This window comes from Gavialis gangeticus, unplaced genomic scaffold (assembly GCF_001723915.1).
Source record: "Gavialis gangeticus isolate Ggan-Ray unplaced genomic scaffold, GavGan_comp1, whole genome shotgun sequence".
In the NCBI taxonomy this organism is placed as follows: domain Eukaryota; kingdom Metazoa; phylum Chordata; order Crocodylia; family Gavialidae; genus Gavialis; species Gavialis gangeticus.
The window spans coordinates 93,862,094-93,878,613 of NW_017728992.1; the positions used below are offsets into that span (position 1 = coordinate 93,862,094).

Below are 16,520 nucleotides of genomic sequence, written 5' to 3' on the forward strand. Positions count from 1 at the left end.
CCCCCCCCCCCAACTCCCTGCCCCCTTCTCTTCCCCAAACAGAACATTTTGGGGTCATTTCCTCAATGTCCCAGATAAAAACATGAAACCTAGATAAAATATAGTCTGTCACCATTCTTTAAATGTATTATTCTGTCTAGTTTTAAAGTGTGCCTTAAGTAATTTTGCAAAAGTGACGTCCATTGGGAAACTATTTCTACCATCTCCTTAATCACCTTCAGGAAGGTTTCTCTATTTCACTTGAAGTTTTCTTTGCTCAATTTCCTCCCATTACCACCTTGTACACCTGAATAATTCATCTCCCTCCTTGGTGTTAACTCTTTACAATGGTATGTAAATAGTACACCAGAAATAGGTTACAAAGAAAGCTCTTTCCCTTTCACCCAGAAGCAGAAAGTGTTAAAAATATTCAGCTCCATAGCCTATTGTAAAAGCAAACTCATTTCAGCAACCTGAAAATAAAAAGGGGTGGGAGTGAGGGGGTATAAAAACCACAACAGCACCATCTCTTAGAAAAAAAAAAAGTGTTCATTCCTGCTGATGTCTTGGCAGCTGAATCCTACAGCAGTCAGTGTATAAATGGAAATGTCAATATATTAGAGTGCTTCAAGGAATAAGTATGTTTTCTTCAGACCCTTATTAATAAAAGTAATGACTGCCATTTTGTCACCATCAAGTAGCATGTTCAATGATCTTTGTAATTTAAGACTTGATATTAAAAATGTTTCAGTCAACAGCCCCCAGAATCTCCACTGACAAAAAGTGAGTAATTTTTCTGCAATTCTCTTTAATCGACAAATTCAAGATATAGCTGTTAGTTCCCCTTTACAAAGACTAATAAGAAGGTTGAATAATTTTACAATTATTCAGTCCCTCAGGGTTTTAAGTCATTCAGTGATGTGCTGGCAATATTTTAATAAGGAGCTCACAAGAAAGCTTTTAGCCTTTAACAAACCACATGTGCGTCAGGAGTGCATGTGCATGTGCAAATGCAGCAAGGGGCAGATGAATTAGTGAAGTCAGGGAAGTAATCCCAACCTTTCCATCAACCTAACAGGAGAATTCCAACAGGACTCTTGGGAGCCCTCTGTAAAGCATTCACATGGGGAAGTCTGTACCAATTTCTCTCAGCTCAGTCTGAACATCAGTAATATTAAGACAGTAAAATAACTATGAAAATAAAGTATTCCTGAACCTACCACTAATGGTAGCATTCTTGTTGAAAAATTGCCTAATTTGTTACATGGAAATGTCATGAAAACTGTAAAAATAGCATCAGTGTCACAATAATGCTAGAAGTAGTTTCAAAATTTGACATAATGTTCTGATATTTAAAACGGAGAGCAGACAGTCATAAACTTGCATCTATTAATTGCAACTCCTTCCCTGTGATCACTTATCATACCAAATTACCAGTTTAAACTTGGAGCTCCACCACCAAGAATGCATGTGAAGGCTTTCCAACCAGGTATAAAAAAAATTGTGTTTAGGGATTTGTGTATTGTTTTCACAAACTTTATGCACATATAATTTGAATATCTGTATGAAAAGGAATGTGTTTGAGAAATGTGACCAATATCACACTAAACAGACAAAATTCATACCTACGAGGGAGCAGGCATAGGATTGCTCTTTCAGTATTCAGCATTGTGATCTTCTGCCATAAGTGTTTTGCACCAGAATAGTAGAGTGATTTTACCAAGCTGTATAGAGGTAGCTAGCCATGTTAGTTTGAAGTTAGGCAGAAGGTATAGTAGGATGGCACTATATTCAGATAAGCCAAGCTTTCATAGGCTACAGCCTACTTTGAAGGAATTGCTATGAATATTATGTGATGTATGAATTTGTCAGATGTATTGGTAAGTCCATTCTCAGAATCTGACAATGTTGGCTATAGCTAGTAGAAGTTCATGCCTCTCTGAACAAGTGAACCTATTTATAAAGGTGCCATCTTGACCTGCCTTTTTCTATCGACAATGGATACATTTGAATCTGGATCCTAGATGGATGGTTTATAACCCAGTTAGTTTGCAAAGGGCCATTAAATTAAAAGAGGAGCCACTCAACTTCTTTACCAGAGCTTTTATTTCAAAAGGGTGCCATTTCTCCAATTAGATGGAACATATCAACTGTTCGACCCACCTGACCAAGGAATTGGCAGCCTTTGAAATAAAAAGTACAAACAACTGGAGTATCTTACCAGTCCACGGCCCACGTGCAGACATGTGGTTTCTCCTGGAAGAACCACTGCTCTCCCAGGAGAAACCACAAGTGTACAGATATTCATGATTTCTCCCACAGCAGAAATGGCTGTTCTGAGAGAAAAACCACCAGAGGGTTAGGGTTAAATCACTCCCAAGAGAGTTTCTCCTGGGAGAGTGAATTTCCATACACATCCTCTTCTGAGAAAAGCCACAGCAGTGCTCCAGCATCCCAGGGTGCTTTGCTCCCATCTTACCTCTTCCTCTGGGAGAGGGCATGTCACTTGCTGGACTCTACTGCTCCAGCCAAGCAGGAAGAAGAACACACCCTTCTCTTCACAATCCCCACATTGCACTGCAGAGAGATGCAGGCCAACTCTGAGCAGTGTAGGTCAGCCAATCAGGTCTTCCCCGTGCACTGCTGCCATACCATCTTTAGGTAGACGGAGGGAGCCTGCAGAGCATGCTGATGTGTGCGCAGAGGCCCCCTGGCTACACAGCATCCATGTCACAAGCTCTTTACTCTCCAGGGGCTCAGCTTCTGAACGTTGCTTCAGGTGTCTCTGGGTAAGTTTTAATCAGATCAACCTAGAATAATTCTCCCAGATCATATGAACACATAGCAGTTTAGTCTAGCTACATATTCCCCAGCTGTTCATAAGTCAGAGAGGAGAAAAAGGTGGTGGCAGGGGAGGTAAGGAAAGTAACTGCAGGAAGTATCCAAATTCTCCTGTATTCACTGTTTTGCACTTTATAACTTAAACCTTAGCAAAGTGGATGTGGAGTGTTAATAAAAATCAGACTAGTAGCACTTTACAAATTTGCTTTAAGTGACTATACAAATGTAAGACACTGAATAATCAAAACTCTCAGCAATGGGGACCCTGTCCAGTTTGCTCATTACATGCTGTATTAGTACTCTTACTATGTTAATTGCAACCTTTCCCTCAGCCTTCATCTAGCCCCAAACTAACTTCAACAGCAATTAGATCAGGCCTTACGATAAGAATCTTCTCATTTAACTTAACTTATTTGTCATGTGTAGTTAAAGGGGAAGGGTAAAAAAAACAAGATCCATGCCCATTATTTTACATTCAGATTAAAAAAGCTAAATTAGCAAATTCACCCAGTTGACAGCACATTGGAGACTTAGTTTTGCCAAATAGCACACAGCCAAGATCAGCCAATTGACATGGCATGTTGCTTATTTGGTTAGTTGGCTTTATGCTGCTCAGCACACCCATCCTGTTTCCCAGACTCTGGATCCACTTTACTTATAATATTCTGTGGAGATGAAGCTTAATGCTTGGAAAAGTAAATTAAAGAGGGTCAAATATGCAGGTCTTCAATAGCTAGAATCATGCCACACATATAGACTGTTGTCAATAGAAGTTTTTTCTACATATTAAAACAGAGAAAGATAACAAGCATCTCAAACTTCACATAAAAAACTCACTCAAAGTGTATTTCTATAACAGTGAAGTGGCAATTTGCTAAAAGAAAATGTAATTATAACCAGTAGATGGCATCATAATAGCTAAAATAATATTTTGTCCTTCATAAAAAAAAAAGTACCAACATCAAGTTGTTTTTTTCTTTTCAGGCTGTAATCTACGCCCTTTCCTTTACCACTATGTTTTTTTATACATAAAAATAATTTTTAACCATTCTATTCTTTGGCTGATATGTAATTTTTTTAAATTTATTTTTTAACATGTGTAGAACCTGACCTCCCAGTTTCGTTTGCCAAAGCATATGCTATCTGTAAATAACACTTAATTGTAATACAACTGCATATAAAAGACAGGCAGGGTCAGAAAGAAACAATCCCAAGTGCCACAGACATATCCTGGTTTCTTTTAGATTTCAACAGTATGGCAAAGAGTGTAGTTCACTCCTCCTAAAGCTGCTATTTCATAAGGTTGTCAGATTCAACTACGTATCAGTTCAAGGTCAGCCCAGCTTATCTGATCACACAAGGCCTGTTCAATGCCCACAGCTTGGGATGCCACAGCAATTAATGCCACCACTATTCTACCATGACCAAGTTTCTGGACCCAAGGGGAGCCTGCAGCTAAGATGACATCTCTGCAGGCCAGATCTGGCCCACAGGCCATATTTGGTCACCCTTCTTCTAAAAAGAAAAACTAGAGATTCTGATGTCATTGTTGGAGGAGCTTAAAGACATTAACACCAGGCCTACAATGTCTAAACCATGCAGTAGGAATCATCCATACAGAGCAGATAAGATCAGGGCTTTAGATTCATGTCCTGCAACAGAATCAACATCCTCAACTGCTACTGAACTAACCAAGCACCCTCAACACTTTTCCAAACAACATTCAGCGTTTCAGAGGATTGGACCTTTAAGCATCTTGAAATAAATGCATCATATAGAAGTCCTTTAAAAAGGGAGGCGAGGGGGGAAAGAGGGAGAAATTACCACAGGCATGTCATTTGGAAAAAACTCTAGGTGTTCATAGAATCAGAGAAGTAGGGATGGAAAGGAACTCCCCAGAGGTCATTGATTCCAACCCCCTGCCTGAGGTAGGGTCACCCCTATCCAAACCATCCTATACAATCCATAATCTAAACTCTACATAAGACTACCATGAACCCTGACACAACACAGACATAACATCTTAACCTGCAACAGGTAAAGCAAGGGAACCATGGCAGCCAATGTCCTGCTTTTATATATTGAAAACCTTAGTGTGTGTGCATGCGTACAAAAATGGCAAACATCCAGTTCGCATGTGTAACTGGCCCTGGGTCTGACCATAAACAGCAACCAACTGGAGGGTTTGTGGCAGTGTGGTGGGACTACTCTTGACAGGGTGGCTCGCAATACCACAATATTGCAACTTCCAGAACAAGGCAAATATAGGGTTCCCCAAAACCCTAGCCCCCAGTATCTTGTGGGTATTCCTCAGTTGAAAAAAGGCTAAAGAACATCACCCCGACAAACATGCCCTTGCCAAGATATTTGGCAGTCAGCAACAGCTGTTAACTGCTGCACTCTGGCAGAAGCTACAACTATCAAAGCACTGAACATCTAGACAGAGTCTGAAGGCCAGACCAAGCCTCAGTGGTCTAAAGGAGTTGGGGGGGGGGGGCAGCCTCCATTCCTCCATACTCTTGCCTAGGCACACTGAAGGTCTTAGGTGTGACCTACACTAGCCAAAATGATAAAGCAGCTTGCAAGCTGGAATATTCAAACTCAGATTTATGGAAGACTGCACTATTAAACTATGAATTGTTTAGACTCGGAACTGACATCATCAGAACTGCATTATCAGAAACTCAGCTCTCAGATACAAGTTCTATCCAAAATAGTGTTTACACCATATTCTGGCATGGGAAACCAGCAGAAAAAATGAGAGAACAGGTAATAGGTGTTGCCATTAGAAACAGCTTACGATTTTTCTGTGAAAGCCCCATTGCTGTATCTATTCAACTCATGACACTCAGAGTGCGCACACAGAAGAATGGCTTCATCATGTTGTTTAGCAGCTATGCATCTCCCCTTCAAGCTAGCAATGAAGACAAGAATGCTTTCTACCAACAACTTGGAGAGAGACAAAATCTCAGAGAAATGAGACCATTCTAATACTTCACAAGCTCAATGCATGAGTTGGATGTAGTTTTAAGAATTGCCCTGGTATTCTAGGCAAAACACAGAGTTGGTAATATGAATGAAAATGGCCAGCGAGTGTTAGCACTTTGTATAAGTCAACGTCTATGTGTTACCAACACCTACTTCTCTGGGAGGAAAAAAAAAAAAATAAGATAGACATTGTGTGCAAGGGTGGAGAAATCACAAGACAGGCAGCCCAAGATCAGGGCATTGGTACCAATTAGTACAGGTACCAATTAGAGCTAGTACTGAGCAGATATAACCAGCTGAAAGAAATCCTACATATGAGGTCTTATCACAGTTCTGACTGTGACACTGACAATGCCTTAAACTGCTTCAAAGTCAGAATTCATGTCAAAAGGATCCACCATAGCAAAACGACCAATCATCTTCAGATAAACATCAGCCAAAACTAAAGACATAGAAAAATGCATACTATTCAAATGAATATGTTGTAAAAGCAAGCTTACCTACCAACTCAGCCACTGAAGCTTGGGAAAGTTAAAAAAAACTAACGTACAATACTGCTATAACAATATATGACAAAAAGAGTCAGAAAAATACAGACGGGTTTGGAGTGCACCCCAAAATACTTCTACCACTGGTTGAGAACAAAAGGACAGTGCTAACCAACTATAAGAAATTTCCCAACACCACAACTGTAGAAAGTCTGAGAAAGGTTTAAAGAGGAATGCGAAGAGAGGCTAAGGTGTGCACCAAGATTTTTGTCCAAAACTCTGTAATGATATTCAGAAAGCAGCTGACACAGGTGATAGGTCATGGAATATACAAAGGCATGAAACGAGCAATTGGTCCAGTCAAGAAGAAAAACAGCTCTGCTAAAAGACAAATAGGAATGCTATTACTGATAAACAAAAACAACTTGAGCATCAGATTGAATACAATGGAGTTATATACTCCAGGGAAACTCAGATCAAACACAAAGAGCTTGAAGGACTACCACATTTCAAAGTCTACATTAGAAGATTTGCAAAAGAGCCATTAAATCAAGTCCAGCAATGACTTTTTGCCTGCTGAAATCTAGAAGTGTGCCAATTAAGAATTACTTTGAAAGCTTCATGAAGTTATACTGCTCTGCTGGAAAAAGGAAGCGGTACCACAAGATTTCAAAGATGCTCAGTTTGTCCAATTATACAAAACAAAATAAATAGAAGCAACTGTCATAACTACAGAAGTATCTCCCTGTTGAACATCATCAGGAAAAATTGTTACTCGCATCATGTTCCCTAGGTTGCAATCTCTGGGTGAAAGAATCTATCATGGAAGTCAATACAGTTTTTGTTCAGGATGCTCCACCATTGATATATTTTCAGTCAAGCAACTGCAAGAGAAGTTCAGAGAAAAACAATGAATACCACTGTACATAGCCTTCATTGATCTGACAAAAGCCTTTGATATGGTCAACAGACAGACCCTTTATATTGTTCTGAAGAAACTGGGTTGTCTCCCCTAACTGTAGAATATCATTTGCTCATTACATGAAGATATGAAGGCAACTGTAGTGTTTGAAAACAAAGACTCAAACACCTTTGTTGAGGTAGAAAACAAGGGTGCATCTTAGCCCCCGTACTTTTTAAATGTCAGCTTTGAATTATTGAAGAAGCAGGAATGAAAAGACAGAAATTATGGCATTTATCTTTGAAGCAGACTAGATGGAGGCTTGTTCAACATCACAAGGTTGAGAACAAAAACCAGGGTGAAAAAACTGGCTCCGAGAGATTTCCTGCTTGCAGATGAAGCGACTTTGGTTACCCACAGTCAACCTTCCCTGCAAAATCTCTTGGGCAGATTTTCTGAGTCATGCAAGAGCTTTGGAATAGTCATGGCAATTAGTCTGAAGACAACTGTGATCACGTACCAAGGGGTGAAAGAGCCAATAGCCAACATCATTCTGGAGGATAAGTCTCTTGGTGCTGTTGACAATTTTTGCTGCATGATTCTCTGATCAGCAGGAATCTTGACCTTCAGACTGAACTAACAGAATCAGAAAAGCAGCTAAGAATTTTGGGCTATTACAGAAATGTGCATGGATTAACAGCAAACTAACATGAAAATGTGAATCTATGAGACTTGTGAGATGTCATTCCTGCTTTATGGTTCAGAAACACGGACTATGTATGGTAGGCATATCAAGAGACTAGACAGCTTCCACATGAAGTGTCTGCTGAATATCCTGAAAATAAAGTGGGAGGACAGAACACCAAACAGAGGTACTACAGCATGCAAGATTGATGCACTTAGAAACCATTATCAAGAAGGGGAGGTTACGATGGATCAGCCAAGTCAGGAAGAAGACTGTATCCCCAAGAATATTTTGTACAGTGAGATTCAGGATGGTTCTAGAAAGCAAAGTCACCCTCTATGGTGGTGCCAGGATGTGTGCAAAAAAGTTATATGAAGAAGTCATTCAATATCAAGGTAGAAATCTGGGAGGAACACACAGAACCCCATCCAATCTGGAAGGAAGATCTGGCATCATGTGCAGCTCAACATGAAGCCACTTAGAACCAAAGGATGGAAGCAAAGCAAGAAAGAAGAAAGCAGGCTGTAAATTTGTATTCCAACACAGAAAACATATGGATTTGTGAAACCTGTAACAAGCTGTGTCACTCTCAAATTGGTCATCAGCCACAAATGGATTCATCAGATTTCCGACTAGATTTGTTATGTGTACACCATGATCTAGAGGATTGATAGTTGCCTACTACAGAAGTGTGACATTGGCTGCCATGGTTCCTTTGCTTTACCTGTAGCAGATTAGGGTGTTGTGTTTGTGTTGTCAGGGCTGAGGACAGTCTTATGTAGAATTTAGATTATTAAATATAGGCAACGTTCCCTCTAAGCTGTGCAGCACACATGGCCGCACAGGTGTGCCTAGGAGCATGGCATTAGTGCACCTGTACGGCTGCGCACAACTTGGAAGTAATGCTGAATAGTTTTTATAGGGATGATCTCATTTCAGACAGGGGATTAGGCTCAATGACTTCTGAGAGTCCCTTCCAACCCTACTTCTCCATGATTTATGAACACTAGAGAGAATGACATTTTGATAGTTATATGCTCATGAACACCAACATAGAATCTCCAGTTCCAATAGACTGGTGGGGGGTAATCTTTTGAACAAGAATTAAAAAGGTATTAACATGCAGACAGACAGACATACATAACACAGAATTAGGTTGCTGAAAATAGACTGTTTACATTGAGGAACATATGCAGTAGATTCCGTTTTAAAACTAAGCTTGCTGCTAAGCAAATTTCATTTTTAGGAAAGAAATAAACTATGATGATTATATTTTCTTCTTGCATTAGGCATCAATGGTTCCCAAGTTCAAATAGTTCCCCATAGATAATAAAAACCTTGATCACATCTCTCATAGGGAAGGCAAATATCAAGTCAATCTGAAGAACCTGATGGGTGCAAATGCAAGGTCGTTTTCTTCTGCTATTATAGCATTTTCCGTTTCCTTTGTGCATGTAATTTTAGTTTGCATTATATTGACCTCATAAATACAAAGACTATTCCTGGAAACTAGCAGGACAATATTCCACAAGGGAAAGAGCAATCTAATCACAGAGTTGTTTTTTACTTTAATTGTAAGTGATAAAAGCAGTCAAATCCCCTACCATGCCGCAATAAAGGTTAGATCAGCACATCATATATTTATATTGTAAAAGAAACCAGCAGTTTGGCTTCCAGTGTGACATTAATCTTGTTTTCAGCTAAATACTTTACAAAAGGTACCCTGCTGGTATGGAAGCAGTTCAGTGTAGTGCTCTTTTACAGACAATATTGGACATGGCAGAAAAAGCACACTGTTTTCTACAATGAAGAAAGGACAAAACGGTCTCTCTCAAATGTTTAGGAAGATAGATATGTCCAATATTATTCCCTTCGTACTAAACTTACAAACTAGCATAGTCAAGTGTAGGAAATTATGTATTTCAAGGGATGCTATGAAAATTGCTTTTCCACTAGTCATTAAAAGCCTCTTCAGAAGGGAAACCAGCTTTAAAACAAAGCCCAGTGGAAAGAATTTGTATCAGCTTAAATTACCTTCCTTCTTAGTGCAGGTGCTTTGGAAAGCTTCAGAAAAGTAAGGTGTGGCTTGAAGTCTTTGCTCCCAGAAATATTCAGATTCATTTCACCAAAACACTCTTCCACAATTTCTAGAAAACAAATCATTGGAAAGAGAGATACAAGATGTCAAATAAAAATAATTTTCATGAATGTGGCACGTGCATGGAAAATATAACCTAGGGACATTGGCTTATGCTGCCATGACTCTTCACATTTAATATATTTTTAAGTGAAACATTTTGGTGAATAGAAGAAGTACAACAGGCCTGGGCTACAATACACAAAGCAAGAAAAAAGGTGCTTTGTTATGGGAAGTCTGTGTATAGAGTCCAAAGTGAGTTCAAGGAGCCATGTGTCTACAACTACCTTAAGAAAAAACAGTACACAGAACTGAGCAGCAACAAATGGAGAACAGAATGACAGATATATTCCAAGATCCCACATGAAGAAAAAGAAGGGGTCAGGATATTTTCTGTTTGCAAGAGATTGCAAGACAAGGCAAGGAAAAAGTAGCAAAATAAGAGTAATATCTTATGGAAGGATGCAACATCTAGAAGAATTGCAATAGAGAAATCTGCATGACTACACACTCTTTTCTAGCTCATGTTTCCTATTCTTTTCTAGTTTGTCCTACTGAACAGTGAAGCTGTCTAATTATAAGACGGTTTGCTATTGATAGTAATTCTACTAAAATGCATTTCTGGTTCGCTGGCTTCATGTCTATCCAGTAAATCAAATCAAAGCAGACCTTTATAAGAGCATCACAACTGATTTGATAAGTTTCTTGAAGAAAAGGAACATACAACATGACTATACCTTTGAATCTCTTATTAAAAAGCAATACAGCATTTTATTTTCTGATGACTGGAAAGATTGGATAGGAAGATGAGATGACCTGGCTGGGTGGGGTGGGGGTGGTTAAGATCAGCTACAGCAAATTCAGAGGCATAACAGCCAGGTTCTGCTCCCTGGACAGCAGCAGCAGCTACAATGGCAACAGCAGGGGAACCTGGGCCAGCAGCTGCCATTCTTGTACTACCACCCCCCCACACACACTTTATTTGGGGGCTTGGGGCTGGTGCATGATTAAGTGAATAATTTTTTTCTTGCTCTGCAAAACAATTATTCAAAACTAGATAATTCTGTGGAACATGACATGCTTTCATCAATAAGAAAATAAGTCCAAAGCAACACTAGCTTCAGCTTTTTCCTGAACCCTTGTTGATTCAAAGGCTGTAAATGGACAAAGAAGCACATGAATTAAAAAAAGACAAGGGAACTTACATGAAATAGTTGCAACAGATCAGCTGACACACACTCTTGCCTGGTATCTCCTTTTATTGTGGAATAGGAGTAAACTTAGCCAGACCAATTTAACCTAGAATCAAGCAGCTGCTACATTATTACATTTACAACTTCATTTCCACTAACCACAGGATGAAGCAGAGACCATAGATATGATGTCAGCCTGAAATGCAGCATGTCCTCCCCCGCTATTAAATTAATGTTTTGTCTGTCCATAATTAAAGATCCACTTCTAAGAACCTGTCTATCCTAGATTACATCTCGTCCTACCAAAGCAATTTACCCCACCTCCTCCAGATGACCACAGTAGAGTCTGAGGATCTCTGCATTAGTTTACCTGCAGAATTCAAATGCCATTTCTTCCAGGCTTTAAAATCTGGTAGAAATGTTGTAATAAAAGCCATACCTTACCTCTAAACTCTGTCAATCATTAAATTGCTGTAGTGCTAAGGCTTTGATTAGGGGCAGAGATGGACCATTAAGTAGTTAATACCATAAAGAGTATTTCACATACCTCCCCAAGTACATTCACCAATTTTCTTTCTTCATCTTGCTGCATTCACCTCAGTCACCATCAGAAACAATTTAACAGCCACCTCTACATATTTGGAACTGCTTGTGTATCATTTGTTGCCATATACCCTTGCGTGTAATTTAATCTAATGGCAGTATCCAATGCATTCAAGTATCCTATCCCACTCAGGGTATTTATCCTAACTATGGTCTCACCTCAGTGTCTGCTCATTCTGCAAACAACTGTACTATGTTCTGGAGTTGGAATATAAATAAAAAGGTCAAATGACCGATTTCTGTACTATACTTCTACTCCAGACATTTTCACTTCCTGCTCTTCATTGGGGCTGATCAATATTTAACTGTTTTTTTTCTCCATTGTCCAGTCTCCCTCTTTCCCTTAACCATCTCACAAACCACAAATCGAAGAGCAGGGAACATGTGGGAAAGCTCTTCCAGTGACAATATATTTACCAGGGGTGTAGGTTGTAGCCATGTTGGTCTAAGGACATAGGCAGATGAGGTTCTTTGGGTGAATCTGATATGTTTTTAGACCAACTTAAATAGTTGGAAAAAAAATGTTGGCAAGTTTTTGGGTTTAAAAACCCATCATCAGGCTGAGGAAGTCTCTGCAGTTGTTGTGTGCTCTTCCAGGACAGAACGAATAGTAATGCCAGAGGCTGGGCTGGTATGCATGCAAGACAGGCAGTCAGTAAAGATGCGAGTTGAGGAGTCAGTGGGTGAGAGACAGTTACTTTGTCTTTCCCTCTGATTTCCTTCAAAATCCTTCCCCTTTCTTTCAAACCTTGTATCCTTAGCCCTTCCAAACCTCACACTTTATTAAAGTTCCCTGCTCTCCCATAATAATGTATCAGCAATTTCCAAGCCCACTTCCCCTTCCACCCTGTCCCATATAGGCCCATCCTCTGCAGCCATTTCCTCGCCCAAAGTCTGCAAAAGTTTCCCATTTTCCCCACTTCCTTCTGATGCTTCCCTCATCACCGTTTTAACATAGTGTGCATTGATAAATGCTCTCTCTATGTCTGGTAATTCCCACCCTCCATGCTCTTGTCCTTTATATAATTCCTTCCTGACAGTTTGTTCCTTCTGGGGTTCTAAAATGAACATACAAATCAGTCTCTGGATTTTCCTGCTTTGAATCCACAATGGAGGATATACTATACCCACAAACACCGCAATGGGTTGCAACACCCGTTTCACCAGCTTCACCTTTCCTGCATATGACAAACCTCGTGTGTTCCAAAACGCCAAAATTTTCCTAACCCGTGACCCTCTCTTCCCATGCTTTCATGCCTTTCCCTTCTATATCGAGAGCCACTTCTAAGATTTTTATCTGATTCTTAACCATCCACATGCTAAACTTCCCTACATCTCCCCAATTTCTGATTCCCAACACCTCACCCTTAGCCTTGTTTACTTTCGCCCCTGAAGCTTCCTCACAGTCTTCCATGTTTCAGGATTCTCTCTAATGAGACTATCCATATACAGTGAGCATTTCACTCCCCTCCCCACCTCCAAAATATTAACTCTACTGATTATTTTGTCCCCCCTTATCCTGTGCCAGAGGTTCCACGGTGCATATAAAGATCCCGGGTGACAAGGGGCACCCTTGTCTCACCTCTGTTTGCATCTGAAAGGCATGACTCAAGTCTCCCTTCCCCAGGACCTGACTGTGCCATGTCATACAACAATTCCACCCAGACTACCAACTTTTCCAGGAATCCCGTTTTCAGCAGCACCTCAAACAAAAAAAAACCAAAACCAGAATATATGACAGGATAAACACATGAGGCTTTCTTGAGATCAAAATTTGCTAGCACCATATTCCATTTTCTATCTTTCACGTACGCCAGCGCATCTCTCAGCACCCAGCATGTTTGCATGATTCTTTTCCCTTCCACTGCACACGTTTGATCCTCTCATATGACCTGATCCAGAACATTTTTCATTCATATTGTTAAGAGTTTTGCCAGGATTTTATAATCTGTATTCAATGCGATTGCCTCAAGAGCTGGAGGCCATTCTTAAATCTCCCATCTTATATAGCAGCATCACTACTCAGCCTGTAAAGCCCTCCCCAAACCCTTCTTTCTTCTGTTAGCTCTCTGAAGAATTCCACCAAATCCTTTCCCATCCACAGGCAGAATTTCACCTAAAATTCAGCTGGAAGGCCATCCTTTCCTGGTGACCTGTTTCCTTTTAAAAGTTCGCAAACATTTTCCTACTTCTGTTATCCTTATTTCCCCTCCCAACTCATACTTCCTTTCATACTCCACCTTCTCCTTGATGTCCACCAAGGAGACTGTTCAGTATCAATTTTCCACTTTCTGTACAAATCCTCATTAGAAGTCTGCCACAGTGTTTCATATCACCTTCTGGCCTTCCACACAGTCTCCATTCTCCTTTTTCACTCCCTTCTCTTTCCATGGGTGTGTATACATTAAACAAAGCTACCTCCATCTTTTTTGTCTCCAACAACACCCTCTGCATTCTTCCTTCTATTAGCACTTGCTTAACTTTAACCCCCAGGTTTTTAATTAACATCACCAACCCTGCCACCCTGTTTGCATTTGTCCCTGCACACTATGACTGCCCCAAATGACATCTCTTTTTCAGGTAGCCACTCTTGATTTGAGGCCACAAGAGGTCAAGAAGCAATATGCTGATTGGAAACTACCACAAGGATAGGCCAGTACAGTCCATCTGAGCAAGCTATTCTATAGTGCCTATTAAGTACAGTCCCCCTCAGTCACAACACTTTTACAAGCATGGTAAGCCACAATATTGCGTATAGTTCACCCAGAATCCCTTTTACCCTTTCTCTTAGCCTTGTGCATATGACTTATGTGGCCCCATCCTTCGCGAGGTGAAGCCAAATCAGGTTGTCTTGTGCCTCATCTGTCTATACATTTTGGAGTTTCCTAGGACTGGTGACAAGAACACCTGGCTGCAGTATTATTAGGGGGATAATTAAACACATGCATCCTTTGTGAGCAGGGTATCTGAAATGCACATGCACACTAAGCAGTGCTGAGCTGTAGGGTCACCATGACCTCAAATGTTGTTGACCCTGTTGGGGCCCAGACTAATTAATTATGTGGTAAATCATGAGCCCTTTGGTTTCAGACTAATATTATCCATAGTCTGTACTGTATACTGGTAGATGTACAAGTATTACTTAAAAGTGTGCTAATGGAGTATCTGTGCTAAAACTTGCAGCAGTTTCAAAAAAAGTAACATACATCATTTTTAGATAAACCAAGTGTATGGGTTTCGTATGAAAATTACTACAGCTGTGTTTAATTTCAAGGCTATTGTTTTCAAAATTTCCTCCTTGTGTCCACGTGCTCAGAGAGCAGGGCCTGACAGCAAGCAAGAGGAAGAGCCTGCCAGGGAAGCAAAGGGACTACCTGACTCCCCAGATTTATTTCCCCTGCTATAGCAGTGGGAAGGGAACAAATTAAAAAGGCAAATCTCCAGTGATTAGATCCTATACCTGGAAAATTATAACAAATTTATAGATTTTGCATATACAGAACCTATGGGGCAGGGGGGTCATCTTATAATCAGGATTGTTTTCTATTCAAGTAAATACAGTAAACAATGCCCTTCTCTAAATAGTTTTTGTTCACATGAATATTAGGATGTATATACACAGAAGAGAATATATAAACTTGGCCAAGCTGATTTAAAAAACAAAACAAAACTACAAACAAACCTGTGACATTTGGAATTGCTTCTTCCACCAGTCACCCACAGATTTATACTGCTGACTGGAAAGATTGGTAACTAAGATGAAATTTATTGCTACAACAATTTGGTAGTTTACGAGTTGTTTTTTCACAAAGGGTTGGGTTGCATTTGTTGCAACTAGGAACCCTTTTGCTAGTTGCAAAAAGAAGATTGGCTATTTGAGGGATACTGAGACTGGACAAGTCCTGTCAGAAGAGAGTACAGCATCATGGTGGCAGTCTTCTTAGGAGACTACTCCAACATGTCTCAGGCATGTGTAAGCCATTTAACAGTGAATCTCACATATACTAGATTTCATAATAGCACACTGGTTAAGGACTATGTTGACCTTCACTTCTGGGCTAAGTAAAAACAGTCAAAAAGCCTGAGGCTGAATTGATTCAGTCTTTGCAGGTTAGTCTGAGCTGCAAAAGACTGAACCAATAAAGCAAATGAACAGACATTCACTTTTGATTCAGAAAATGTAGCCACATGCCTGCATTGACTTAAGCCAGAAGCTAGGAGGTACTAGATCGTGGCTCTTTGGCATGTAGTCAGCATGGGCTGTATATTCACTTCCTCTTCCTGCTGCCCCAGAGGTCTCTAGGATTTATAGTCCACACATCACAGCAGCTGGACTCTGCAGGGTTGCTTATCACTTCCTCTTCTTGCTTCCAGGAGCCTCTGGGATTTGTAGTCCACAGTCACAGCCAGCACTGAGCAAGTGGGGCAGGGAAGTTTAACTCCTTCCCTCCATTACACAGGGGAAGGGAAGTTTACAGGGGCAACGGGTATGGGGTACACATACACCCCATGCGGCATGATGCACTCCCTGCAAAAAGGCACTGCTGACAATGTCGGCAGTGCCTGCGGGTGGTCACCGCTCACCACCCCACTGCTGACACCACTAGTGGCATCTGCAGGCAGTCCATGATCATTGCTGGCTACCACCACCGCTAGTGCCTGTGGGTTGCCAACCCCTGGTTGGCACTTGCAGGCCCCCCCCCCC

At 40.5% G+C, this 16,520-nt stretch overlaps 1 protein-coding gene across 1 annotated transcript in view; it reads right to left on the bottom strand.

Moving 5' to 3' along the window:
- Positions 1 to 16,520, bottom strand: part of LOC109298623 — a 50,066-nt gene that overhangs the window by 915 nt on the left and 32,631 nt on the right. Inside the window, exon 6 of the mRNA XM_019518810.1 lies at positions 9,917 to 10,029. Within this exon, the coding sequence (XP_019374355.1) occupies positions 9,917 to 10,029 (113 nt within the window). The remainder of the gene's footprint in view (positions 1 to 9,916; positions 10,030 to 16,520) is intronic.